This window comes from Phocoena sinus, chromosome 17, assembly GCF_008692025.1.
Source record: "Phocoena sinus isolate mPhoSin1 chromosome 17, mPhoSin1.pri, whole genome shotgun sequence".
Lineage (NCBI taxonomy): Eukaryota > Metazoa > Chordata > Mammalia > Artiodactyla > Phocoenidae > Phocoena > Phocoena sinus.
The window spans coordinates 24967774-24994534 of record NC_045779.1 but is presented as its reverse complement, the minus strand read 5'-3'; the positions used below and the strand labels follow the sequence as shown (position 1 = coordinate 24994534).

General features: G+C 38.1%; 1 protein-coding gene across 2 annotated transcripts in view; it reads right to left on the bottom strand.

Annotated features, from left to right (window-relative positions):
• The window catches only part of CHMP4C (charged multivesicular body protein 4C), a 28510-nt gene extending 1749 nt beyond the window's left edge, over positions 1 to 26761 (bottom strand). Inside the window, exons 1-4 of one of the 2 annotated variants that reach the window (XM_032610039.1) lie at positions 26394 to 26761; positions 5949 to 6126; positions 3665 to 3779; positions 40 to 205 (exon numbers count right to left, since the gene is read on the bottom strand). In XM_032610039.1, coding sequence (XP_032465930.1) covers positions 40 to 205; positions 3665 to 3779; positions 5949 to 6126; positions 26394 to 26583 — 649 coding nt within the window. In that variant the 5' untranslated portion in view covers positions 26584 to 26761. The remainder of the gene's footprint in view (positions 1 to 39; positions 206 to 3664; positions 3780 to 5948; positions 6127 to 26393) is intronic. The other variant, XM_032610040.1, reaches the window with a different exon arrangement.

Sequence of the window (26761 nt, the reverse complement as noted above, 5' to 3'; positions counted from 1 at the left end):
TAATTATTTGACCACAGGTGGTTGAGGTGGGGAGCAGACCTGCTCGGGATCGATGTGCAGAGGAGGATGTGCTAGACATGCGACCTGGTATTCTGTCTGGCTGTGCTGGGAGGGAGGAGGAAGGCACATTTGGAAGTCGGATATTTGCCATCTTCTTATTTAATTCTTCCTGCTCCAGTTCCTCAAGTTCTGCCATCAGCTCATCCTGAACAGAGGAAAAAGAAAGAATTAGGGAGTTAATGTTTCAAGAAGTGGGTTTCCTCAAACATAATAACAAGAACATCTGCTACCCAATTGATATGTGAGAACCCAGTGAAATGGAATATTTATTTTAAGACTAAGTCTGTTTTGCAACACTGAGCAATAATTAAAATATGAATATTTGGGGCTGTGCAAATTTGTTGTAGTTAATCTTATAATACTTCAGTCAACAGTTTTTCAAGTAATTTGTGCTTGCTGAATATATAACCTCCACAGTTTCTAGGAAATTTACACCTTGCCTGTCATTTTTCCAATGTATCTTTTATTTTCTACTGTTAAGAATTAAGAATCTGTGAGACTTTAACTAGAGGAAATAAATATTTTCATTTGGGCTAATGCTACTGAAATAAAACAACAGGTATAGCAAAACCATAACATACCAAAAGTAAAAAGAATCAAAGATATTATTGTTCCTTTGTCAAATTACCAAAACTAGTAAATATCATGCTCTATGTCTTAGTTAAGAAAGCTTCAACTCAAGGTAGGTACACTGTATTTCTTTCTTTTAGCAATAGCCCCAGAGTCTTGTTTAACCCTAAACTGTTCTCTGTCTCAAGAACCTTAGAGAGGCAAGTCTAGTTTGAGGCTTTAAGGGTAAAAGTCACCTTATGACAGATATGAGATGACTTGAGATGAATAGTTCATGTCTAACTGGCTCCAAGTGTCCTCAGGTTGAGTCCAACCCCCCTGAGAGAAGTTGGGAGTCAAAACTAAATTTGGGGCTTCCCTGGTGGCGCAGTGGTTGAGAGTCCGCCTGCCGATGCAGGGGACACGGGTTCATGCCCTGGTCCAGGAAGATCCCACATGCCGCGGAGCGGCTAGGCCCGTGAGCCATGGCCGCTGAGCCTGCGCGTCCGGAGCCTGTGCTCCGCAATGGGAGAGGCCACAACAGTGAGAGACCCGCATAACGCAAAAAAAAAAAAAAAAAAAAAAAAAAAAACTAAATTTGTCATCATTAGAATTCTGAGGTTGTCATTATTAGAAATGACCTAAGACACTCTTATATTCGACCAAGGAGATTTCTTCATTTATTCATCATAGAACAAATTTATTGAGAGCTCACTCCTGGCTGAACTCAGGGCTGGGGAGACAAAGTCCAAACAACAGTCCCTACATTTAAGGAGCATATTGAATGTAGGAGAAAGGCACAGAAACAAATAATTATTCTATATTAGAATGAGAGTAACATTACTATGGGCCAAGAGTGGAGATCCTTAAGCCAACCACAGCATTCAATCAAGTCACCATGTATCAGACATACAGTAAGCTGAATGACTGTCTGACCACCATTATATCTACCTCATGAAAAGGAAACAAACATGAAAATGTATAGCATGAGGCCATGTGAAATAGTGTGGTCAGTGTAGTTGTGGGCTTTATGATGCTCCACAGGCTGAATGAATAATGTACCTTCAACATGAATACTCTGATATCCTATTTCTGTTCACAAAACAATTAAGAACAAATATAGCAAATGTAGTAGTAGCAGAACACACTATCCTACACTGAATGTATGCCCAGAATTGCCAATAGTGCTTGATGGTTACCAACAGCACTGAAAAGATATTGATATTTTCTTTAGCAAATATGTGTTGACAGGATAATCATCTCCATCATTTTCAAACTTCAGGTATCATACACTTATTTATTCATTGATAAAAGAATTTTAGAATTTAAGAAACTTTAGAGATAGTCTAGGGATCCGGTCATTTTCATTTTTTTTTTTTTTTTTTTTTTTTTTTTTTATGCGTTACGCGGGCCTCTCACTGCTGTGGCCCCTCCCGTTTGCGGAGGACAGGCTCCGGACGCACAGGCCCAGCGGCCATGGCTCACGGGCCCAGCCGCTCGGCGGCATGTGGGATCTTCCCGGACCGGGGCACGAACCCGTGTCCCCTGCATCGGCAGGCGGACTCTCAACCACTGCGCCACCAGGGAAGCCCCTCATTTTCATTTTATAAATAAGAAAACTAAGGGTCAGAAAAGTAAAGGGACTTACACAAAGTTTAGTAATAAATGGCAGAACCCAGAGGTCCTAATGAGCCCAGAGCTCTTTCCACCATGTCATAGTGCACTCATTAGGTGCTTGTTAGTCTAACCAGGGATAGGCAAACTTTCTCTGGAAAGGACCAGACAGCAGTATTTTTGGCTTTGCAGACCGCATATGGTCTCTGTCTAATAGCCTTTTTTGTTGCTATTGTCACTGCTGCTGTTGTGTTCTGTAATCCCTTAAACATATAAAAACCATCTTGTTCAACAGGCCATACAAAAACAGAACTTCAGGAGGATTTGTCCTGAAAGCCACATTTTTCCAACCCCTGGTCTATACTATTTTAAAAAGCTATTGAAGAAACAGACGAACAGACAACAAATAGAAAACAAATTTATGGTTACCAAATGGGAAAGTAGTGGAGAGCGAGGGATAAATTAGGAGTTTGGGATTAACGTATACACACTACTGTATATGAAATAGACAACCAAAAAGGACCTACTGTATAGCACAGGGGACAGCACTCAATATTTTGTAATAACCTATGAGAGAAAAGAATCTGAAAAAAAATAGATATATGTGTATGTATAACTGAATCACATTTCTGTACACCTGAAACTAACACAACATTGTAAATCAACTATACTTCAATTTAAAAAAAAAAAGTAGAATGGAGAAAGATAAAATAAAATAAAACAAAACTAGAAATAAAAAGTTGTTGACACCCAGTTCTCACTTTCAAGGATTCTGTGGAACTACATCTTACTTATTAGATGTACCATTTTTAACACTACATGAACATAGGAAGTCAGATTCTTTGCCATGGTAATCTGAGAATTGGAAATGTTTCAAAATTTGTGTGTACTTTGTGTGTACTTTGAGTAGAACAATTGAAATTCACAGTGCAGACATCACCATTATAATTATAGCCTGTATTATTGGACTGATTAATCTCAATGGAATGTGTGTGTTAATAATGTCACTCCACATTTATTTTGTTTCATAGCCTAAGTAATGAACAGAGGCAGCCTAACCTCTAATTTAACATGAGCATGATCTGTTTCTTGCAGAGTGACACAGTCTGCTTTGTTTTGCCCAGATGTGCGAGCACTCAATTTTTCGTAATGGGGTTTTAGGCTTCAACCATTAAAAGTCACTAACTTTACATAATCACATGCTGCTTTTCCTTAATAGCTGAAAACTTAATTAGGGGGCTATTTGCCAAACTATATTAATCTTTCCTTTAACTCAGAGCTACCAACACTTCATTTCCCTCTTAAGACAGGTACTTTTCTAAGAAATTTATTCTTTAATTATATTTAAGGAAATGTGTAAGGAAACCTGCTTGCTCCATATGATGGGAAGCTGTCTTTTTTAGCGGCCACCATACTCCATTCTTTATATAGGGTCACCCACCTCATCAAAGTTATCGTCAAATCCAACTCGTTGAGAAAACGCTTCTGAGATTTCTTGGGCAACATCCTGTTGCTCTGCAATCTCTTGCATCAAATCATCTATTTTGTTCAGATCCCTGGGAAATAATATTTTATTGAAATAGTTTAGAATTTTACTTTAAAATTATGAATTTAGATATAAATTAGAAAAATGAGTCAATTTAATATAAACTCTTAGTTATTTCAGTAGGATAGTAAACATTCTGGTTGATAAGACTTATCAACTTTAAGAATTGCATTTCAAAAAAATTAATAATTCTGTATATGTACATATATTTTAAATTATGTAAATTAAATTAAATTGATAGCTATTACATTTGGGAGTCACTAGAGGGCAAATTATTTGATAACTAACAATATTTGTAGACCCATTTTGAAATTTTGTCTGGTAGGGCATATGTAAAATTTAAATATAAGCTGCTATGTATTAACTCTGCAGGAAGTGGTACCATGGGCCACCAAGGACCACTGTGACTAAGATAAACTCGGGAAGCTCTCAGCAGCTGCTATCAGGGCAGCTTTTTGTAGAAGGTGAACTCTGGAACTAGAGATCTATTTTCTAGACTGCCTAGTACGTCTGAGGTCCTGGCTCCCTGAGAACTTTCCCATAGCTGCTGATGGTCTGAGAGATTACCGATGAGAGCAGGATTAGGCCTATGAAGCCCTCAGAAGAATCAGCAACTTCAGCAAAGGAATCACAGGCCCAGGACGGACAGCTGCTTTCAAGACAGTTTCTAGCACCCAAGTCCCACTGGCCTCCAACCACCCACTGAAGCTGCCAGTTTCCGAATGCCAGCATCTGAGCTGCCTCTCCAGTACCTTGTCTCTGAATCATTCCCCCAACTCTGAAGCTAGGCCAAACTGATTGGATACCAGAGAAGTGACAATTTTCCTCATTATTAAGCAATTAACACTGAAATTTTGATTCCCAGTGGAATAAATCTTTTACAAGTTTTCCATACGCTATACATGGGAAAAGCTGAGTATTCTGACATAATTTCATGTAGTAATCAAAAAGAATACTTTGCCATTCTCCTATCACCCCTTATTTCTAATTCTTATATTTATAACAAATATACAAGGATTATTTATTTAAAAATCATATGACAAAGGTACAACTAAAGTTTGGGCCTGGGAGTGAATTTTTCTCAAAAGGAACACCCAGAGGTGATGCTGCTAAACTACCCGGAGAGAAAAACTATGATTTTGTAATACATTTTAGCACCCAGCTTACAGCAACAATATAGGACTGTGACTCTGATAATGAATTGAATGATCTCTCAGAAGCTGTCGAAATGATGGCTAATTGTCAATTATCAAGGCAAGAAAATGTCAGCAAAGATGTCTTCACTGACCCCAGCCTCTCTCTCTCCCATCTTTTCCCATCCATGGAAGCTTCTCTACATCCCTCAGTCACTCTTTGCCCTTGCATACCTTTGGTCCAAACTTCACTATGATATTTAACTTTGGAAAAGGATTAGGTCCCAGACATTGATTCTGAGTGTGAATATAAAGCAAATTGTTAGCCCCACTGCCACTATGAATATAGATTACTGAGCGCTTACTTTGTGCCAGGAACTCCTAAGTGCAGTATATACTGTATCTCATTGAATTTCACAATAACCACATGAGGTAAGTACTATTATTATCTCTAATTTACTGATAAGGAAACTGACTCAGGGAGAGGCAAAGTAATTTGCCCAAGGACAGTCAGCAGGATCTGGGATTATAATCCAGAAAATCTGACCCCAAATCCATGCTTTTATCTACTATTGTATGTCAATGGTTCTCAAACATTGCTTAGTATCAGAATCACCTGGGAGCTTGGTTAAAAACAAAAAGGCCCAATCCTTGCTTTTCTTGAAGGAGCTTGGGCATCTGTGTTCTCATTAGTAGTGATTTTTGAGTCCCCCCAAAATTTGACAACCACTATTGTATAGTTCTAACACCTTCACAGATATTAACATTTAAGTCTTTTAAAAATTATAGAATGAAAATATTTGCAGGTGGAGTGTCAAACAATAGTGAGGCTACTGGGAAACGTTAAGGGCAAAACGAATGTCCTTTATTTTTTCATGGTCTGTTTTTTCTTTTGCCAATATTACTTCTGCTCTTTCTCTGAAGGAACATTCCATTCCAACATGTCAAAGAGTCTCAAATGAGTAAGCCCATTCCTGTGCAGATCATCATATACTTCCAAAGCACTGAGGGAATTTATGGCTCAGAGGGAGACTAAAGTCACTCACATGTTTTCATGAACTGCTTTCATGGCTTTTGCTGCAATGCCCATGTTCCTTAACACTTCTGTGTTGGTGTGTGAGTTTTCCAAGGCTTCTCTCTGGAACTCAATGGTGGAAAGGGTGCCATCAATCTGAGTGAGCTGCTTCTCAAACCTCTTCTTTCTCTTTAGTGCCTGTAATGCAGCTAAATAATGGAGAAGCCACATTTATAAGGAGAGAGCCAATCACTCACTCAAGACACTTGCTGAGCTGTTTACTCAGCACCAACCATGGAATCAGTATTGTTGAAACCAAAGAGGATACCAAATAAAAAATCTAAAAGGTAGCATCTATCCTTTCAGTTGCTTATACCAACTACTGCTTCCTTAAACATTTTGTTATTCTTCCAAAGATCTGCCAAGTGTCAGAAGATGAAAAGTCAAAATTTCATAGTCTATAAAATATACCACAGAAGTGTTTCTGTTAATATTGGATTTTAGAAAAAGAATAGATAAAATAGAAGTAAATATCACGTAATAAGAAAAATAAAACTTTAGAGAAAGAAAGAATTTTAAGAACTATCTATTCTAGCCCTATTTTCTTATTTCAAAGACAAGTTAATTGAGACCCAGAGAAGTTATATGACTTGCTTGAAGGTAATCAGTGAGTGACAGTCCAAAGCCTAGGATGCCAAGCTTGTCTTGGTCTGAAGTGACTATGATCAGTAAGGTTATATCTAATCATAAGTGTCCATAAAATCAACACTGTAGGGTCATTCTCAAGGATTAGATGGCATACTGGTGAGGGAAAAGACTGGTGCCTTCAGAGAAATGTTATCCAAATACCCTCCCATTAACACTTAGCAAAATCTTACGTGCTTCTTTCAAAAATCACAACACTAAGAGAGTTGACTATGGAACCTTGGAAGGCACCCCGAGAAATAGGCCCTAAAATGTGAGTTTTGATAAGGCATTTAGTGAGAATGCAAGAAAACAGCAGCAGCAGGATACTAATATGAAGATAATTAAATGGAATTGACAAAAGAACACAAATATTTTTATGGTTTCAGAGTGAACCATGTAAGTTATTGCAACAGAGATTTCTGAGGGAAGACTCTTTTCTAATGGTTTTGGTCAATTTCTTCTTGTTCTTCCAACAGATTCAGTATATTTATTCCAATGCTTTTTGTTTGGTGCATGAAGACTTCTAGCCATTATACTTTCCTGCTGGATTTTATTAATGATCTATGAATCAATATTAGTTGATCTCCATTTAACCTTTGCCTCAAATTCCATTTTGTTTTCTATTAAATTAATATTTAATATAAAGTTAATATTTATCTATTAAAATTTATATTTTGTATATTAATATTAATGTTTAATATAAAATTAATCTTTCAGCTTTCTTTTTATTACAATTTGCCTGTAATAATTTTACGTGGACCTCAATTTCAAAATTATTTTTAATTTGCTCTCTTTTGATACTGCCTATTACAGATAGCATTGAGTGTTTAATGTGTGTGATTATTTTTAACCATTCAGATAGTCTCCAACTTTTAATGTAAGTTTTTAAGTTATTCTCATTTATTGTAATAACTGATATGTCATCTAGTATGGTCTTTTTACTATCATATTTATTGTGTTTTCTGTTTGTTATGATTTTTATTTTCTTTTTGCTTTCTTGTCTTTATATAGATTCATCAATTTTCATTTGTCCATTTTATCCCCCTTTAATTGTGGGATAGTTTTATATATTAAATTATTCTAATGGATACCCTTGTATTTAAAATATACACATATAATTAAACTTAAGTTTTCTATCCATGTTGAAAATAAATCAGAATCTATAATTAATCAGTATCTATAAAATGTACTGTCCCCAAACAAGATTGTCTTATCACCCCAAACCCCAGAGTATTTGATTGAAATAATCTAGCTTTTATTAGTTCCAGATGATTACCAGTTTTTTAAATTATTCTTTCAATATTTAAGGAAACATTTCTTAAGTGCAGTAAGTTTCATAGATACAATTTCAACAGTTATTTACACTAACCAACAGAGCTTGCTGGCTTATTTTCTTACTATTACTTCTTGTATCCTATATTGTCATGAACCCAAGAGAAGAGAGATAATGTAGGAAATAGAATATACAAAACTTGTATACAAAACTTGTATTAGTATCTTCAGGGAGATCAAGAGGCTATTGTGTTATAAGACAAGAATGGGCTTCCATAAAAACGAGCAATTAGAAAACAAGAAAAATTCTTAGAAATTAAAAACATAACTAAAAAAATAAATTAAAATGTTAAAGAGTAGAATAAATATAACTGATGACTAAATTAGTGACCTGGAATATAAAGTTAAGGAATTCTCCCAGAACATAGAATGAAAAGAGAGATAAGTTAATATATTGGAGGACAGAGCCAAGGAATCCAACATCCGTCTTACAAGGATTTCAAAAGAGAAAGAATGTTTCAGGGGGAGTGTGGATAATAATACAAGAATAAATAACAATTTCAGAAGAAAATAGAAACAATGGTGGGGAAAGAAGTAATAAAAAAATTAAAGAATACGGTTTCCCCAAGCTGAAGGAAGACTATTCTTCAGAATAAAAATACTCACTGAACACTTAGACGGGAAAAACAAAAAATAAAAGGCACATGCTTAGACCTATACTAGTGAAATTTTGTAACTCCAAGGTAAAAAAAGAAAATCTTAAATGTTTCCAGAGGAGAAACAAGCAAAGAGATTATCTACAAAGGAAAGAGACTGATATTATTATCAAACGTTTGAAATACTGGCTATCCAACAGCAATGGAATAGTGTCTTAAACTTTTTGAAATGTTTTGAAGCTAGAATTCTGTAAAAATCCAAACTATTATTTAAGTCTGAAACAAAATGAAGTCTTTTTTAGACCTACAGGCATTTAGAGAATTTATATCTATGCACTGTTTCCAAAAAAAATACTTTTACTCCAGTAAAATTTTTTTTAAAAATCCAAGAAAGGACAATATAGGATACAAAAAGTAATAGTAAGAAAATAAGCCAGGGAACACTGTAGTTTAACAGTGTAACTAACTGTTGAAATCGTAGTTACATAAGAGTGTTTCTCCATGAGGTCTCTCTCTTGAAAGAGAAGGCTGCCCAGAGCTCTACAGAAGCGCGTGGGTCATGCCAACAGGCAGGCTTCCTTCCAAGGGTAGGGAGGAAGCAGACAGGCTGGGGATTCTTACAGTTGCCAAAGAAAGGCTTTTTAGGTGTGGATCACTTTTCTATATTTCCCTCATGAGTGGTAATTTTCTTTCCCCGCCCCTTTCTGCCCACTGTGAAGGTCCAGGGTCAACTCCGTTCTGCTCTACTTCCCTCCCCAGGTGCAACACCACAATTTCTGTCCTTGCTGAATAGCACTAACACTTAATTTAAAGAACAGCTTTTATTTATTTATTTAATCTGTCCTTTAGGAAAGAACTAAAAAAAAATAAAAAGTAAAAAAAACGACTGGCACAAAGGCCTTTCTACAATATCATACAATATCACTGTGGAGAGGCTCTTCACGTGAGTGACCAGAGCTGTGTGAGGGTTTTCTCCTGAACGCAGGAATATGGCCAGCTGACCTTCTGTGCTATCACTCTGCCTGTAGATCCACACCCACTATGACATCTATTACATTGGATTATAATTTTTGTAAAATGTATTCTAATCCATCTCCCCTACACTAATTATAAGCCCTTTGTGGAAAGATACAGAATCCTATCCGTCTGTTTCCCCAGTTCCTGGCACATGGCCAACAAAATACTGTACATAATAAAAACCAATGTTTACTGAGCATTTGCTAGATGCCAAACTGGTGTTAAGTGTTGTATGTGCATTATGTGATTTATATCATTAACTCTCACAAAGAAACTACAAGAGTAAATACTATTATTGGTCCATTTTAGAGAAGATAAGATGAATGAATACTAAATGAATAAATTTGATAATTTTGTGCACCATGACAGCATGGTATAACGGAAAGAGTACGGCCTTCAAAGTCAGAGTGTGAAATTTTCTTCCATGACTTAATAGATGTATATTCTTGGATAAGTCACTTTCCTTCTTGGATAAGTCATTTTCGTTCTCTGAGCTTCAGTTTGCTGTTCTAGAAATGAGGACATAATCCCCAAGAGTCAGGGTGATTGTTCTAAGAACTAGTGATAATTTATGGAAACCACCTTATAAAGTACCTGTACACAGTAGAGACTGAGCAACTAGATATTATTTCTATTAGTAACAGTGATTTATATAACATTCATTAATGAGATTGCATATCTTATTTCTGAGACCTCCGAGCAACAAGTTACCTGTTTTTTCACCCTAACTCACCATAACAGGAACATATTACAAAACAGCTCTGCATTTCTATGGTATAATACATAATACTATACAGCAGAGTATCCTAAGAAGGTAAACTTCAAATACACATCTCCACCCAACATACCCAGAGGTGGAAGGTTCAAAGTCCATCCCTTTCCTATCTTGTCAGGCTGGTTCAGTGTCCATACTTATTTGGAACCTAACTATACCCATTGACCCAAAAGTATTTTCTATTTTTGTTTTTGAGAATTTTTAAAACTTTTCATTAAAAAAATATGCCACGCTTCCTAGTAACAATTAATTTTAGATTACTCTTTGTAAATTAAAAAATACAATTTGGTATAAAAGATGGGGCTTTGGAATCACTAGCATTGCATTTTAATCTTACCTCTACCAATTAAAAACTGTGTGTAATAACCTTGGAATGTGACCTTAACTCTCCTTAAATGATGCTCCCTCAGTTGAAAAATAATTATAACAATAAAAATAACACCTAGAAGATAACAATAGAACATTGTACCCTGGAGTCAGGTTTCCTTTCAAATCTAGGCTCCATCTACCCACTGCTACATGGCCTTACATAGCTGCTTATTGGAAAATGTGAATATAACTCATGCGGTTGTTAAAGGTTAAATGAAATAACATATGTAAAGAAATTAGCCTGGCACATAGTGAGTGATTACTAAATATTAGAAACCTTCATCATTACCATCATCTTCTTCGCAAGATTTCAGAACTATATTTTGGGAGCCACATGATATAATGCCCAACCTTGTCAATATTTTTTTTTTTTTTTTTTTTTTTTTTGCGGTACGCGGGCCTCTCACTGTTGTGGCCTCTCCCATTGCGGAGCACAGGCTCCGGACGCGCAGGCTCAGTGGCCATGGCGCATGGGCCCAGCAGCTCCGCGGCATGTGGGATCTTCCCGGACCGGGACACGAACCCGTGTCCCCTGCATCGGCAGGCGGACTCTCAACCACTGCGCCACCAGGGAAGCCCAATATTTTTTATTAATAACAATAAGTTCTGGAATTCCCTGGCAGTCTAGTGGTTAGGACTCTGTGCTCTCACTGCCAAGGGCCTAGGTTCAATCCCTGGTCGGGGAACTAAGATCCCACAAGCCACATGGCGCAGCTGACATAATAATAACAAGTTCTGATTTGGACACAATTTTGAATGCCTATATTAACATATGGTTTCTGCCCTTAAAAATAGTTGGGAGAAATTTAAAAATTCACCAAGATGTGAGATCTCAACTTACACTATAATCTCCATACCGCAAACTACCCATTGGTCTGAATCGGACACCTAAACTCTGAAGGAGGAAGCAGGTAATGAAAGTAAGTGAAGGAGCTGCTTGTAAATTTTGGAGATTAATCCTTTGTCAGTTGCTTCATTTGAAAATATTTTCCCCCATTCTGAGGGTCGTCTTTTGGTCTTGTTTATGGTTTCCTTTGCTGTGCAAAAGCTTTGAAGTTTCATTAGGTCCCATTTGTTTATTTTTGTTTTTATTGCCATTTCTCTAGGAGGTGGGTCAAAAAGGATCTTACTGTGATTTATCTCATAGAGTGTTCTGCCTATGTTTTCCTCTAAGAGTTTGATAGTATCTGGCCTTACATTTAGGTCTTTAATCCATTGTGAGTTTATTTTTGTGTATGGTGTTAAGGAGTGTTCTAATTTCATACTTTTACATGTAGCTGTCCAGTTTTCCCAGCACCACTTATTGAAGAGGCTGCCTTCTCTCCACTGTATATTCTTGCCTCCTTTATCAAAGATAAGGTGACCATATGTGCGTGGGTTTATCTCTGGGCTTTCTATCCTGTTCCGTTGATCTATATTTCTGTTTTTGTGCCAGTACCATACTGTCTTGATTACTGTAGCTTTGTAGTATAGTCTGAAGCCAGGGAGCCTGATTCCTCCAGCTCCGTTTTTCATTCTCAAGATTGCTTTGGCTATTCAGGGTCTTTTGTGTTTCCATACAAATTGTGAAATTTTTTGTTCTCGTTCTGTGAAAAATGCCAGTGGTAGTTTGATAGGGATTGCATTAAATCTGTAGATTGCTTTGGGTAGTAGAGTCATTTTCACAATGTTGATTCTTCCAATCCAAGGACATGGTATATCTCTCCATCTATTTGTATCATCTTTAATTTCTTTCATCAGTGTCTTATAATTTTCTGCATACAGGTCTTTTGTCTCCTTAGGTAGGTTTATTCCTAGATATTTTATTCTTTTTGTTGCAATGGTAAATGGGAGTGTTTTCTTAATTTCACTTTCAGATTTTTCATCATTAGTGTATAGGAATGCCAGAGATTTCTGTGCATTAATTTTGTATTCTGCTACTTTACCAAATTCATTGATTAGCTCTAGTAGTTTTCTGGTAGCATCTTTACAAGCAGCTCATGCAGCTCAATTTCAAAAAAACAAACAACCCAATCCAAAAATAGGCAGAAGACCTAAATAGACATTTCTCCAAAGAAGATATACAGATTGCCAACAAACATATGAAAGAATGCTCAACATCATTAATCATTAGAGAACTGCAAATCAAAACTACAATGAGATATCATCTCACACCAGTCAGAATGGCCATCATCAAAAAATCTACAGACAATAAATGCGGGAGAGGGTGTGGAGAAAAGGGAACGCTCTTGCACTGCTGGTGGGAGTGTAAATTGATACAGCCACTATGGAGAACAGTATGGAGGTTTCTTAAGAAACTAAAAATAGAACTACCATATGACCCAGCAATACCACTACTGGTCATTTACCCTGAGAAAACCATAATTTTAAAAGAGTCATGTACCAAAATGTTCATTGCAGCTCTATTTACAATAGCCAGGACATGGAAGCAACCTAAGTGTCCATCAACAGATGAATGGATGAAGAAGATGTGGCACATATATACAATGGAATATTACTCAGCCATAAAAAGAAACGAGATTGAGTTATTTGTAGTGAGGTGGATGGACCTAGAGTCTGTCATACAGAGTGAAGTAAGTCAGAAAGAGAAAAACAAATACTGTATGCTGACACATATATATGGTATCTAAGAAAAAAAAAAAAAAGGTCATGAAGAACCTAGGGGCAAGACGGGAATAAAGACACAGACCTACTAGAGAATGGACTTGAGGATATGGGGAGGGGGAAAGGTAGGCTCTGACAAAGTGAGAGAGTGGCATGGACATATATACACTACCAAACGTAAGGTTGATAGCTAGTGGGAAGCAGCCGCATAGCACAGGGAGATCAGCTCAGTGCTTTGTGACCACCTAAAGGGGTGGGATAGGGAGGGTGGGAGGGAGGGAGACGCAAGAGGGAAGAGATATGGGAACATATGTATATGTATAACTGATTCACTTTGTTATGGAGCAGAAACTAACACACAATTGTAAAGCAATTATGCTCCAATAAAGATGTTAAAAAAAAAAAAAGAAAGAAAGTGAAGGAGAGCGTGAGGGGTTAGGGGAAAAGGCCTTCTTTGTTTTCTCACCTGTGTGAAAGAGATAGAGGAATATTTCTCTATTATAACAATAAAAAATAGTGCAAGAGTGACGATAAATGGCCATGGACACTGGCTCCAGTATGAAAGAGACAACAGGAAGAAGTGGGAACTCCAGAGACCAGGAGAGATTAAGCCTGATCTATGGAAGTAGCCCCACTGGGCTCCAGTCCTTGGCTGCCATGCAGACTGCACACCCAGCCTTCCACACGATCAAAAGAAGCAAGAGATCTGGATTTGCATCCCAAATCCTTCAAATTTAAAAGCTGAGCTACATTTTTCAAAAGAAACTTATGTGAGCAAAACAGATGATTTCTGTATGGCTGGATCTGGCCCCAGGACACCTGACACTTCTTGTGGCTTCTATCTGGCACAGTATGTTTCTCCCAAACACTAAGACCGGACGCTTCTGTTCCAAAGAGTCAAGAGGTGTATGTGAGGAGTACCCCTGCGAGCTGTTTCTCATGTGAAATGATGATGCCATGCGCCCACCATGAGATGGACAGGCTTTAACTTTGTTTTCTAATAACCAATTTAGGAAAGAAACAGTTGTATTTTTTTCAAAGACATTTAACAAATGTTGCAAATAAAGCATCACTCCTGATTTAGCGAAGAAGGACACTTTTCGAGGCGTGTAATTTAACCTATGTAGAATGTGCAATTCAATCTGCCAAGCTCCTACATGTGCTTTTAGGCAGCTGATGAAACCTGGAAAACATTCTTTCTAAAACAAAGGAATCTACTGTATTCCTTTGTGGGGGAGAAACTTCCAGGGGTTTTGTCTCTTTGTATAACAGTGATGTTCCTTCAGCGACGGAGCTGCAGAACAATGTCCGGTATGTACTGCTGCCAAGGGATACACGAAGAGCCCTTACTATACAGCCCATTGAGAACTGGGACTGAAATGTAAGAATTACCCACTTGAACCAAAATTCAACTAGCCCTCTGCAACTTTACCACATTGCCAGAGGAGGAAGGCTTTCTGGCAGAGAAAGCCTTCCTACCTCTGCCAGAGGAGGAAAAATAACTTCAAATAGCAGGAAAGAGTTGCAGTTTCATTGCTTAGATAATGTAGAGGGCATCTTGATTGGAAAGGTCAATCTGTTATTCTTTGCTTGTTCAAGGTGTATAAATCCGTGCCATTGTTCATCTATTAGTTGGCAAAAAAGGAAGAACATTTTAGGAATCGTCATATCTAGTGACTACAAACAAACCTATCTGTGAAATATGAAACTGAATTACAACAGCTCTACTCTCTCCCAGGAACGGATGATTTCTAGAGAAGGCATAAAAAGATGAAGCTTGGAAGACTTAATCCCAGAGAGTGCTTAAGTGACATGCCACTCACAATTGGTTATGTCTTCTTTTGCTTTTAACTGGGAAGTCTCATAATCGTGTTGTTTTATTTGAGAAACTTCAACGTAAGCCCCGTTCTTACTCACATACAACTCACTTCATTAAACAATAGTTCTATTTATGGCAACTCATTATAGTTCTCAGAAAAACACAATCTGAGTAAGCATCACCATGAGCATTCCATAAATGGAATAAAAACAAAATGTTTCTGTTCAAAGTCACAGGTTAGATTGGAAACAGCTGGGGAAATATTAGAAAATTCTAACATTCATTTATTTGTCCAGGGCCAACCCATTATGAATTTTCCCCAGGCTTTGTCATTTTTAAAAAAATATCCTTCATCCATTAATTTCAATCACTCCACAGGTATGCACTGGAGATCCACCACATGCTTGGCACTGCAGGGGCAAAGAAATAAGGCTACAATCTCAGAGGAGGCAAAATATAAAATGGGCATTCAATCACTTATTCATCATTCAACAAGCATTTATTAAGCACCAACCATCTTACAGTAGCTGTCTCCATGAATACCAACTTGTATAAGGTACATCCTTCACTTCGAGTAGCATAGGAGACATTGAGGAAAATAATAAGAGACATGTACAAGGCACAATGGATACACAGAGGAATGTACACACTACACTCTCTCTGGAGGGTAAGGGAAGACCTCACAGGGAAGGTAATGAAGCCAGGGTGACTGTCTACACAGATGCTCAAACACACTGCCCAGTAAGAAGCATGAATGATGAAACATATTACTTCTAGCCCCTGACCCTCTCCCCTGCTGCAAATCTCTTTACTAAATGATGTAAAATTTCTGGCTGAGAAACCGGAGCAAATCACACCAGTTTGCCACACTAGCTGGAACTTATAAGTAAGATCACACTTTCAGAGGTCTGGCCAATATTAAATGTCATTAAAAAGGGTAAATAGCAAGCTAAAAGAAGATTAGACCACAGAAATGATGTAGTGAATTATACAATGGCAAAGCATATGCTTGAGAAAACAATAAAAAAGGAATGAGAGATATTCTGAGGAAAGGGCATTTGGAAGAGGAATATTGTTGGAAGCAAGCCAGTAATGTTGTACTGAATTTTGTGTTAAAATAAAAAAGAGTGATTGATTAATATTATGAAGTGTAAAGGATTACAAAGAGGTGGCCTTAGCCATCTGCAGAAAGATAGAAAGAGACAAGGGAAATGGAAGTTATTGTCCAACAGAAATGATGTTCTTCTCCGCATCCTAAAAAGCTCACACTTACTTTTGGAGATAAGGCAGTTCTTACTGCCAGGATGTCACCCAAGAGATTAATAGAGGAGATAAATCTGAGAGGGGAAGGTCATGACCTAAAAGTGCTATTAGGCTTGAGTTGCCAAAAAAGGAAGGAATGCTTGCATAAAAGACTCATTTTATTTATTTTTTCCTTTTTTTAAATTAAAAAAAAATTTTATTGGAGTATAGTTGCTTTAGACTGCTGTGTCAATTTCTGCTGTACAGCAAAGTGAATCATCCATACATGTACATATATCCCCCCTTTTTTGGATTTTCTTCCCATTTAAGTCACCACAGAGCACTGAGTATAGTTCCCTGTGCTATACAGTAGGTTCTCATTAGTTATCTATTTTACACATAGTAGTGTGTATATGTCAATCCCAATCTCCCATTTCATCCCACCCACCCCGATTTGCCCCTCAGTATCCATACGTTTGTTCTCTATGTCTGTGTCTCTATTTCTGTTTTGCAAATAAGATCATCTATACCATTATTCTAGATTCCACATATATGCGTTAATATACGATATTTGTTTTTCTCTTTCTGACTTACTTCACTCTGTAAAAAAGACTCATTTTAAATATCTACCAAAATTCTTATTTTTCATAATTAATTGCTTCCAAGGTCAATTTCCAGGCAAGTAAAATTAACTTGTTATTGGAACACTATACCAATGTATTAATTAAAATCTACTTGACATTCTTTGTAAAGACCCAGTTAAGTGACCAGGCAGAATATATAACCAATTGAATGAATAAGTTTTCTACTTGCTACTAGTATTATTAGTAACCTGACAAATTGGTAACCTTTATGGGCCTGCTATTGCCTAGAATATAGAGGAAAAAGTATGAACATGAAACCAGCAAATATTAAATAGAAAATCTCAGAAAACAGCTGATTATGCTTCATTCTACAGGGTAGACATAGGTACCTATGGATATAATTTTGTATGCTGTGTGTGTACCTTTGTGTATGTCTGTATATACGAATATGTGTATATGCATGTGTTTATATGTGCATGTGTGTATATGTATCTATATATGGATATATGTGTATATGTGTGTGTGTGTAATGTGGTTCTATTTCCTACTTGTAAATAAGTATTCCTTGTTCATATGATGCACCAATAGTTCCAGCTACTGTGCCCACGGCTTGTAGGTGCTCCTGAGAACCAACAAATTTTACCCCTAGAGCCCCCATTAGCTCCCACTGCTTATGATTCTATGATTATTCCCCAGAGATCCTATGACCAACAAATCTGGAGGAATACAAAAAAAAAAAAGTCTGGAGGAATACATAATTCTTATCCTCAAAGCAAGGTGACTATTACTAACTTAAATTCTTGGAGAAAGGTTTACTTTGACACTGGTGATGAACTCTATGTACTATTCTTTAGTTTTTCAAATGTAAGTGAGAGAAAAACACTCAACAAATATAATAGTTTACATAAATATAGTTTACATGAATAAAAGTTGTCAAACTGCTCAAAAGATGATAAAACATAGGTTCTTGTGTATATGATCTTTGAAACATGTGTAAATTGGCTTAACATAATCATAACTTTTTTTTCTTGCTTCAGTCAACACAGTAGAAGTTCTGAGTTAGGATAATATCTTTGTTCAAACTCCAAGGTTACACTGACTTTCATTTTACATGAATGAAATATACAAAAAGAATGGTAATATAAATAGCACTGCTCACTGAGAAAGGCCTGTTGAACAATGTTCCTGCTACAGCATAGACACACCCATTATGACTGTGCAGCATATAGCGCTCTGTGAAAGAACCAAAAAGATTCACTAGAAATTCATGTTCAACTAGAGAATGAAATGTCCAAAATGTTTGGTCGCACAATTTTATTTCTCTAACTTCATATGTAAGCCAAATATAAAAGTGTAAACTTTATTAATTTAAGCTCACTGGTTGACATTCAATTTTAAGTTTTTAAATATCTTCTAATACAAGGATTCCCAAATTTTAACAGAGAATAATCAACTTTTCCTTTCCTATACTTTTAAAATCACCACTCCTCCTTGCTTGCCTTTTTGGGTTTGTTTTGTTTGAGGGTAGCAATTACACTGTTGGCGTTTAAGTCACTAGACTGCTAGATTGAGAAGAGGTGTTGGAGGCTGCACAGAGCAGATGATGGGCAGGGCTTTAGCTATTCCCCATTCTCTCACTGGAAATTCCCGCAAGATAGAAATATTTGAGAAAAGGGCTTAGCAGTGGGCTGAGAGAGCCACTGGTCCAGGTTTAAGAGCTCTTACTGCTTTAAAGTATGACCATATAAACTTCGTACTAAGTCCTAAATATTTCCAATAAGTAATTCTCTATTAATACCACTTGTTTGAGGTAAGTAATTAAAATCTCTGGTACAAGAAAGTCAGTTACTCAGGAAATGGCTTATTATTTGCTTTATATTTATTCCAGACTCTTGTTTTGTTTTTTTTCCTTCACCTTCTGCAAATTTTTGAGCAATTGTGTATGTGCTAGAACTTCTATAAAATTATAGTCAGAAAAAGTAGGAGAAACTAAAATGATTGGTGTATGCTATAAGTTCTGGATGTAGTTTGCTAAAGCAGAGGATTGAGAGTGTAGTTTTAAAAAATAAAACCTCAATATTATCTATATATTTTAAGTGATTGTGATAATTTTGTCCCTTAAGAGCACAAATAGATTCACGCGTACTTAAGCGTATTACAAAAATTGAATACCAAAATAGATTATTCATGCCCTTTCCAAAACTGACCCCCAAAGCAAAGCAGCATAAACTTTAAAACTCAGAATCAGATGTCTTGCCTTATAGGCATAGGCTAGAGTATTATGTGTTTTGAGTTTTTTTTTTTTTCTGTTATCTTGAAAATAAAATCTGATCTGAAATAAGTAGCCCTAAATACTGAGAAACATACTAGTAATACTAAGTACATCTGAGGACAGTTCACAGTAATCTCCTGTTGTAGTTTCTTGAAACTGCATAAATCACATGATTTTGGCATAACCATGGTGTTAGTAGTAACTTTTCTACCTTATTCTATTTTATTGTAGCTGATTCAGTAAACTACAAAATAGCATAAATCAAGGAAAATTATATTTTTGCTGAACGTAAATATTTCCCAAAATATGGTGCTCTATTCCAGCTTTGCGGAATTTATATGAAGAATAATAACAAATGAATGTTCCAATGTTTATACTATAGCTTCAAATTCATGAAGGAAAAAAATAAACTAGATGTAAAGTTATATAACACAAGAAACGGTCCCAATTACCCTCATAGAAGAAGCTACGGGTTAGCCAAAAAGTTTGCTCAGGTCTTTCCATGCCCGAATGAACTTTTTGGCCAATCCAATATGATAGGTCAGCAAACTATCAAAATTTGTACCACAGATACTTGAAAGAATGATTCTAGAACAGATACACTCTATACTCTAGTTTCTGAGGAAGTAGAGAAGAAGCCAGTGGTAACTAGAAGCCAATACGAGTTCACAAGGTGAAAATTTAGTTCAAAAACTAATCTCATGGGCTTCTTTTCTTTGGGCTACTGGATGATGACCAAAGAAAAAATATGGACCACCCACTGGCCTTCTAACTTTATACATACCAAAATCACCCAGAAAGCTATGAGTACCAGAATTCTAAACCTTATCCCAGATCTCTTGAAACAGAATCTCCTGCTGTGGCAGCTTAAAAAGCTTTCCAGGTGAATCTGATGAAGTTAACACACTACCAGTTCATAAACCAGCATTGTGAACCAGAGGTGTGTGAATATAGTTTGGTTTTAGGGATGTAATTCGCAAGGTATACTGAGGCATTGTTAGGGAAAAGAGAAAAAAACTTAGAGAAATAAGATGGTGTGGGGTAGAGATAGAGGTCAGGTGTATTCGTAGCTAGATGAATAACTAAACTCACTGAGTGCTGAGGTGTCAAACTGGTAATCATGCCTTAGCTGAATCTTACATGAAACATCATTGCTATCGTGCAGAGGTGATCCTGGAATGAAGTCTCTAGTGGTGTGTCATGAGCTTCTGTCCTTGGTTCTGTCTTATTCAATACATTTTAATACTTGGACAACAACAAAAAAGGCAGTTGAATAAATTTGTGACTGATTCAACCAAAAGAAATGGCTCATATATAAGCCAATGAAATTGGAATTTTAGAATCTTAATTTTAAGGCAACTGAAAATAAGATGATATTGAATAGAAATACATGTAAAACACGGAATGCAAGTTTAAAATATTGATTTTAAAAAGGGGGGGAAGGGTAAATCTGGCTGGGATTTTTAATTATTTCCAAGTCCAGTTGTAGATCCTTGCCAGGGCTCAGAGGGGTGTGGGAGGTATTAAGAAAGCGAGAAGTTTTAAAATTACAGTTTAAGTGAATAGGGCTCCCAGGAGTGGTCCAGACATTTTAGGTCCCCCCCAACCAGGGGGTAAAGCCTGACAGGAGCTCCTGAGGTGAGGGAGGAAGTTGAGGGTGGAGGTTGAGGAAAGGTCGCATTTCTATTGATCTGTCTTTTCCAGAAGAGAAATGGGCAGTTGACCTGAGAATAAGATCCAGGTATTGGATGCCCCAGGAATAAAATTCTTTTCCCTGGCCCCGGAATACACAGGGTGTGGTACAACAATTGGATAATCAGAGGCAAACAGAACACTATTGTGATGCCTGGTTGTAATTTGAATACTGGGGGACTCTGGGACCCTGCACGATTGTGGAGTCATAGTACCCTATACACTTCCCTAAAGAAAACTAATTCCGGTGCCTGAGATGACTTGTCAGAGGCTCTGGGAGTGTTTCTTCACAATTAACACAGCGGGAGGTTTATTTCTCATCCGGGTATCTGAGTGATGCCAGAGGAGAGGAGAAACAAGAGAACAGAATGGGGGAGGAAGAAAGGAGAGAAGAGATAGTGCCTCCCAGTTTAACAGCCCATTAAATAATACATACAGGTTCTCAAATTGCATCAGAATCACTGAGTTATTTGTTCAAAGTTCAGGTTTCTGAACTCTACACTCAACCCTAAATTAGAATTTTTAGGGGCGTCCTTCTGAGTATACACTTTAACCAGCATCCTCCAGGGCTTCTGATGCGGCTGATCTGAGGCCCACATTTTGAGAAATTCTATTAGGAAAAGAGGTCGCCAGGTAAGTGATATCTCCCAGGGGAACTTCCATCTGGGTCCTGCAGTCTGTGCCTGTCTCCTATTACCTGAGCCATGCTTTTGTCCTCACTAGTTTGACACTCAACCAGCTGATACCGATGTGGTTCTCTTTACCAATTTCTTCTGGTCTCCGGTGTCTGAGATTGCAGACTTCAGCTCTGTGACAACTATCATAAAAAGCCCAAAGAGATTCCAGCATTGAGCTAAACTAGTGGGACTGTGCCCACATCCTGACTCCAAGGAAGCCCCAAACTGCATCATGACTCTGAAAACAAATTCATCCTTGCCCCCAAACACCTCAGGGCTCAAAGTGAGCCAGCTATGCACACAAGACTCTCTGCCTTGAGGTCTCATTTCACCAAGCAGACACCTGGCAAAGACGTTGAATGACCTCGGCTCCGGGTTGTCACTGGAACCCTGTGAAATGAAACTGAGGAGGGATTTTGGTCAAATTCACTTCCTCTCTGTCTCAACCTCTCACCTCTGTAAGTCCACTTCCCAACAGCCTGAGGCCTAGTGATAACTCCAGCCTGGATCCACCCCTTTCCACATAGTTACATATTTGGATTTCTTGTTCTGCCTGGGAAAATGTAAGCAACAGGGCCACCACAAGAGTGAGGGGAGAGAGTAGAGCGGTACCGAGGGGGAAGATGTCAAGGGGCACTCACTCTCTGACTGACCTGCCCTGGTGAGCAAACCTCAGCATGGGAAGCAATAACTGAGGAAGTGACAGAGGTGGGGTTGCAGAACAGGAGACTCAGGCAAGTGACTGCTGTCCTCAACTATGTGAAAGGTCTTCACATGACAGGTGGAGTAGATTTATTCCGTGTTATTCCAGAAGACAAATTGGAGCCAGTATGTGGATCTTACTAGGAAACTGATGTCAGCTTTAAAAAAAAAATGCTATTTTATCACAAAGGGTGATATATATAAAGTGCTGAATGGAGGGCTTGACACAGTAATGTCGTTAATCATCAAACCTTTGAGGATTAACTTTATCACCACCATTATGCAGATGAAGAGACAGACTCAGGCCAAGTAAATGGTCTAAAGTCACACCGTTTCTAAGTGTCAGGACAGGGCCAGGAATCAAACCCAGGGCTATCTGCTTTGAAGCCCAGGCTCTTGACTACAACACTAAGTTACTTTCTATCAGATATTTACACATTGACGGAAACTGAATAGGGATATTACACTTAAGCAAATCCCTGTGACCATCTCTTAATGATTTTATTAAAAAAAAAAAAAAAAAACTCATAAGGGAGGTTAGAACAGTGACCTCTAAGGTGTTTCACCAACTAGTGTGGCAGGAGGGAGTTGCAATGTACTAAAATGTTGATACCTTCAGCTCCTGAGGCCTCCAGCCTGGGGTGTCCAGAGTCCTCGAGCTGCTGGTCCTTAGTTATCCCAGTGACACATACAAATATTATCGGTGCCCATGGGTGCCATGATATGAAAAGAGTTAGGAAGCACTTCAAGACTAAGAGACCTTGTATTTCTACCCCACTAACATTACCATGGATTTAGTTTTCTCATCCTTGACCCTGGCTACAGGGCAGAATCACCTGGGGGCACCTTTAAAAAATATTGATGTCCAAACCCCACCCCAGCCAATTAGATTAGAATCTATGCGGGCAGGATCCCGCAGGCAACAAGGTGACTTTCACATACAGCCAGGACTGAAAACTGCTCTAGATGACAGTGCTCAGCAAAAATAGAAAAAAAAAATTAAGTGACATATAAAAAAATCTGCTTTTCCACAAAGCAGATTACTAGCTTATATAAAGCAGGAGTTCTGTCATAGTAATCTGAATAAACTGCACTAAAGCATGTCTGCTCTTCTCAAGTTTTTAACCAAATTATAGATCTTGCTTCAATTGTTCCTCTTTTAGATCAACAGAGCCTTGATATCATGGCTGTTGCAAAACCAGTTTGGTGGTGCCCATTATGGCTCTTTTTGGTAGATTATGGTAACTGCCAAAGAGGTTTGAAGTAAGAATTAGCTATCACTGCACAGCCTTGCTACAAGTTGCAATGAAAGCAAGTTTCAGACTCAGATCTGCAGATACACTTATTAAACAAACATACATTGGCCAAGCAGGCAAAAAAACAGTTTCTCAACCTGTTTATGAGCTCAGTGAAGTCCCAGCTCTATGCCCTTTTAGTCTAATACACCTTATACGAAAGGCTCACTGAACACAGACAGCGACCTTCCCTGGCAGGGTGCTGTGCTCTGTGGGAGTTCAGACATCCACCTGAACCAAGGACTGGACACTACACTGATTTGATCAAGCCCCGGGTACCATCCTCACGTTGTTAGTTATACACCTAGTACATTCTTAATGCCTGTTCTTATGTGGGGAGCAAGGAAGTATCTCTAAACTATCTCAGCCAAACCACAGGTTTAGAATACCCACAATTTCACCAGTCAGATCCCATTTCTAACATTTATTATGCTAATTTAAGAGTTACTCATTTACCAGTAAAATCCATTTTTGACATTGAGAATGCTAACTTTCAAAACTTCTGTTGCAGAGAACTAGATCACGGAAGAATTTGTACTGGCTGGGAGTATGGCCCTTTCTGATATGATACTAGCTCGCCACTCAACTAGTATTCTTGACAGCATGTTAGCTGACTAACCACCTCTAGAAGTAAAACTCTAACTGCACATACATATGTCACTTTGATTAACAGGTAAATTATGGCCATTCTGACACTGACATTGTGTAGCACAAGACCCATTTAGTACTAAGTATATGTGACCTTATTATGTGTGTGAAAATATTTCTTGGGGGCTAACGGAAAACAGTAACCATATGTATATGAAGTTATTTGGTTTATTTGGAAGATGCTGATATTGACAGTGTTTCGAATGCATGGCCTGTGATTGGATTCTTTCCATAGTTTAGATTACAGATGGCCTCATGCTAACCAGACTCTTCCTACTTCCAGGGCCACTGTAGAATCAGGCTTGGGCTAACTCAATGAAGTTCCCATGGATAAATGATGAAAAAGAAATAGCTTTTCTGAAACCAATTGATTATTTGCACTTGATACATCTCTAGCTACTCTGATTTAAGGAAGTTAGATTGATGTTCCTGATTAGTGTTGTCTTTATTTTTTTTTTGGTGTCTTTATAAAGTCTACTTGTAGACACTTTATTTAGTGCATTGCCAACTCAAGAACGTTATAGTATTTTACATTCTTTTCTTCTGAAAGGAAATCTATATTTCTACCACTTCATAGAAGCAGACGTTTCATTTTTCAGATTTTTTTAAGCCAGTATTTACTGAGCAACCACTGTAGATAAAGCTACATACAGATCCAAGTGGATAACAAATCAAAAAAAACACACAAAAAATCTTTGACAGAGTACCTTGATGGGTACTCTAAGCAAATGGCAGAGTACCCATCAAACTGAAGAGGAAGGGCCCAGGAACAGAACAACAATGGCTTTTTAGCAAGTCATATTGGCATAGTCTCTCTGTAGAAATTGCCATTTAATAACATCCCAAAATACTTCAGGCACGAAGTAAAAATAGAAACCAGCACTTAACTCTAAAACAGCCTATAATGTGGACAAGAGTTACATGCAAGAGCAGAGGAAAATGAAACTTGGCCTTTTTGTTGTTGGTAGTAAATGGGCACAAATGTCATTTTTATGGAAAGAGCAGAATTTTCAAGGTCGACTACAGGAGACATGATTCCTTTCCTGTGTTAAACAATGGCAGGGTCATTTAGGGCAAACTAAATCTTCCCAAGGCTTCATTACGACTCAAGAAGCCCAACTTGAGGATGCAAGTTCAGGGTTTGGTGGTGAGCAGAGTCCTAAATTGCCACTTCTATTTCTGGGTCTGTCACTGAACTTGTGTTACAAGAGCAAATCACTTCAACTTCTTGCTGGGTTTTTATATGTGCCACGGGTGTTGTTTAGATCTATTCTCTATAGAGAGAGCCATACACTGAAGAAACCAATTAACTCTGGCAAAGAACAAAAGGTTCAAGGTGCAAGGGGATCACTAAGAATCATTACTGACTTAAAGTCCTTTCCGCGTGGCAAAAGCCAGTGATAGAATTAATATTTAATTCTCCGACATTACTTTTTTGGTATAATAGCTCAACTGCACAACAGCCAACTGAAGTCTTCAATAGCGGAGGAAAAGGGAAACCAGAACATACTAGAATATACTTCAATGGAGATTTACAAGCAAGTTAAAATGTACGATTCAAAATACAAACACACGGCAGAAAAGTTGATATTTAGCATCGAAATCAGCAGGACTGGGCCAGGGTGAGACAAGCCAGGAGGAAATTTTAAGGGGGCACCCAAAAAAGCAATAATCAAGATAAATAATATTTCAATGCAATATTTGTGAAATTCAAAATTAATGCAAAAAAATCCACGATGAACAAAACATCACATTTCAGAATGAATTTGAAATAAAGAAGGGCTGCGCAGAACACATAAGGGCCAGCTGCAACAGAAAAGAATCAATAATACCAATCCTGTTTTTATTTTAAATATTGATATTTTGTTCATTATGGATGCTTTTGTATCAACTTTGAGTTTTTAAAATATTGCATAAAAATATTGTTCATCTTGATTCCTGAGATATGTGATGCCTCCTTACATTTTGCCCTCTAGGATTGTGCTTTGCTCAGCTCTCTCTAACTCCGGGCCCCTGGGGGGTCATTACCAGTTTCTAGAAAGGCCATGGGAGCACACCTGGCGGCCTGGGGGACAGGTGCTGTGGGCCAGACCGGACTATCCCCAAGGAAACGGCTGGAGGTAGGAGGGGGAGAGTTCACGCCTGGGGCCAGACCCCGAGCCTACCTCGTTTATTCTTCGTGCCGTGCTTCCTGGCCAGGCTGAGCTCTCTCTGGATTCGATTTTCCAGGTACTCTTGTTTCTTGCTCAGCATCTCTTCTGTCTCCCGAAGTCGAGCCAGGGCTTCCTGGGAGCTGGGAGCAGCTCGGCTCTTGGAAGAGCCTCCCCCTTTAAAGAACTTGCCCAACTTGCTCATGGTTGTGGAGTTGAAGGGTGAGAGCGGTCCCGGGAGCGTCCCAGGGCTCCCCGGGGCCGCGCCTGGGGAACAGGTGAGCGCGATCGGGCTCGGGTCTCGGAGGCCCAGACCCGGGAAGGCGGCGATCCTGGGAATCAACACGTCGTCGGGCTTGCCCAGGTGACACCCTCTCCTGGGC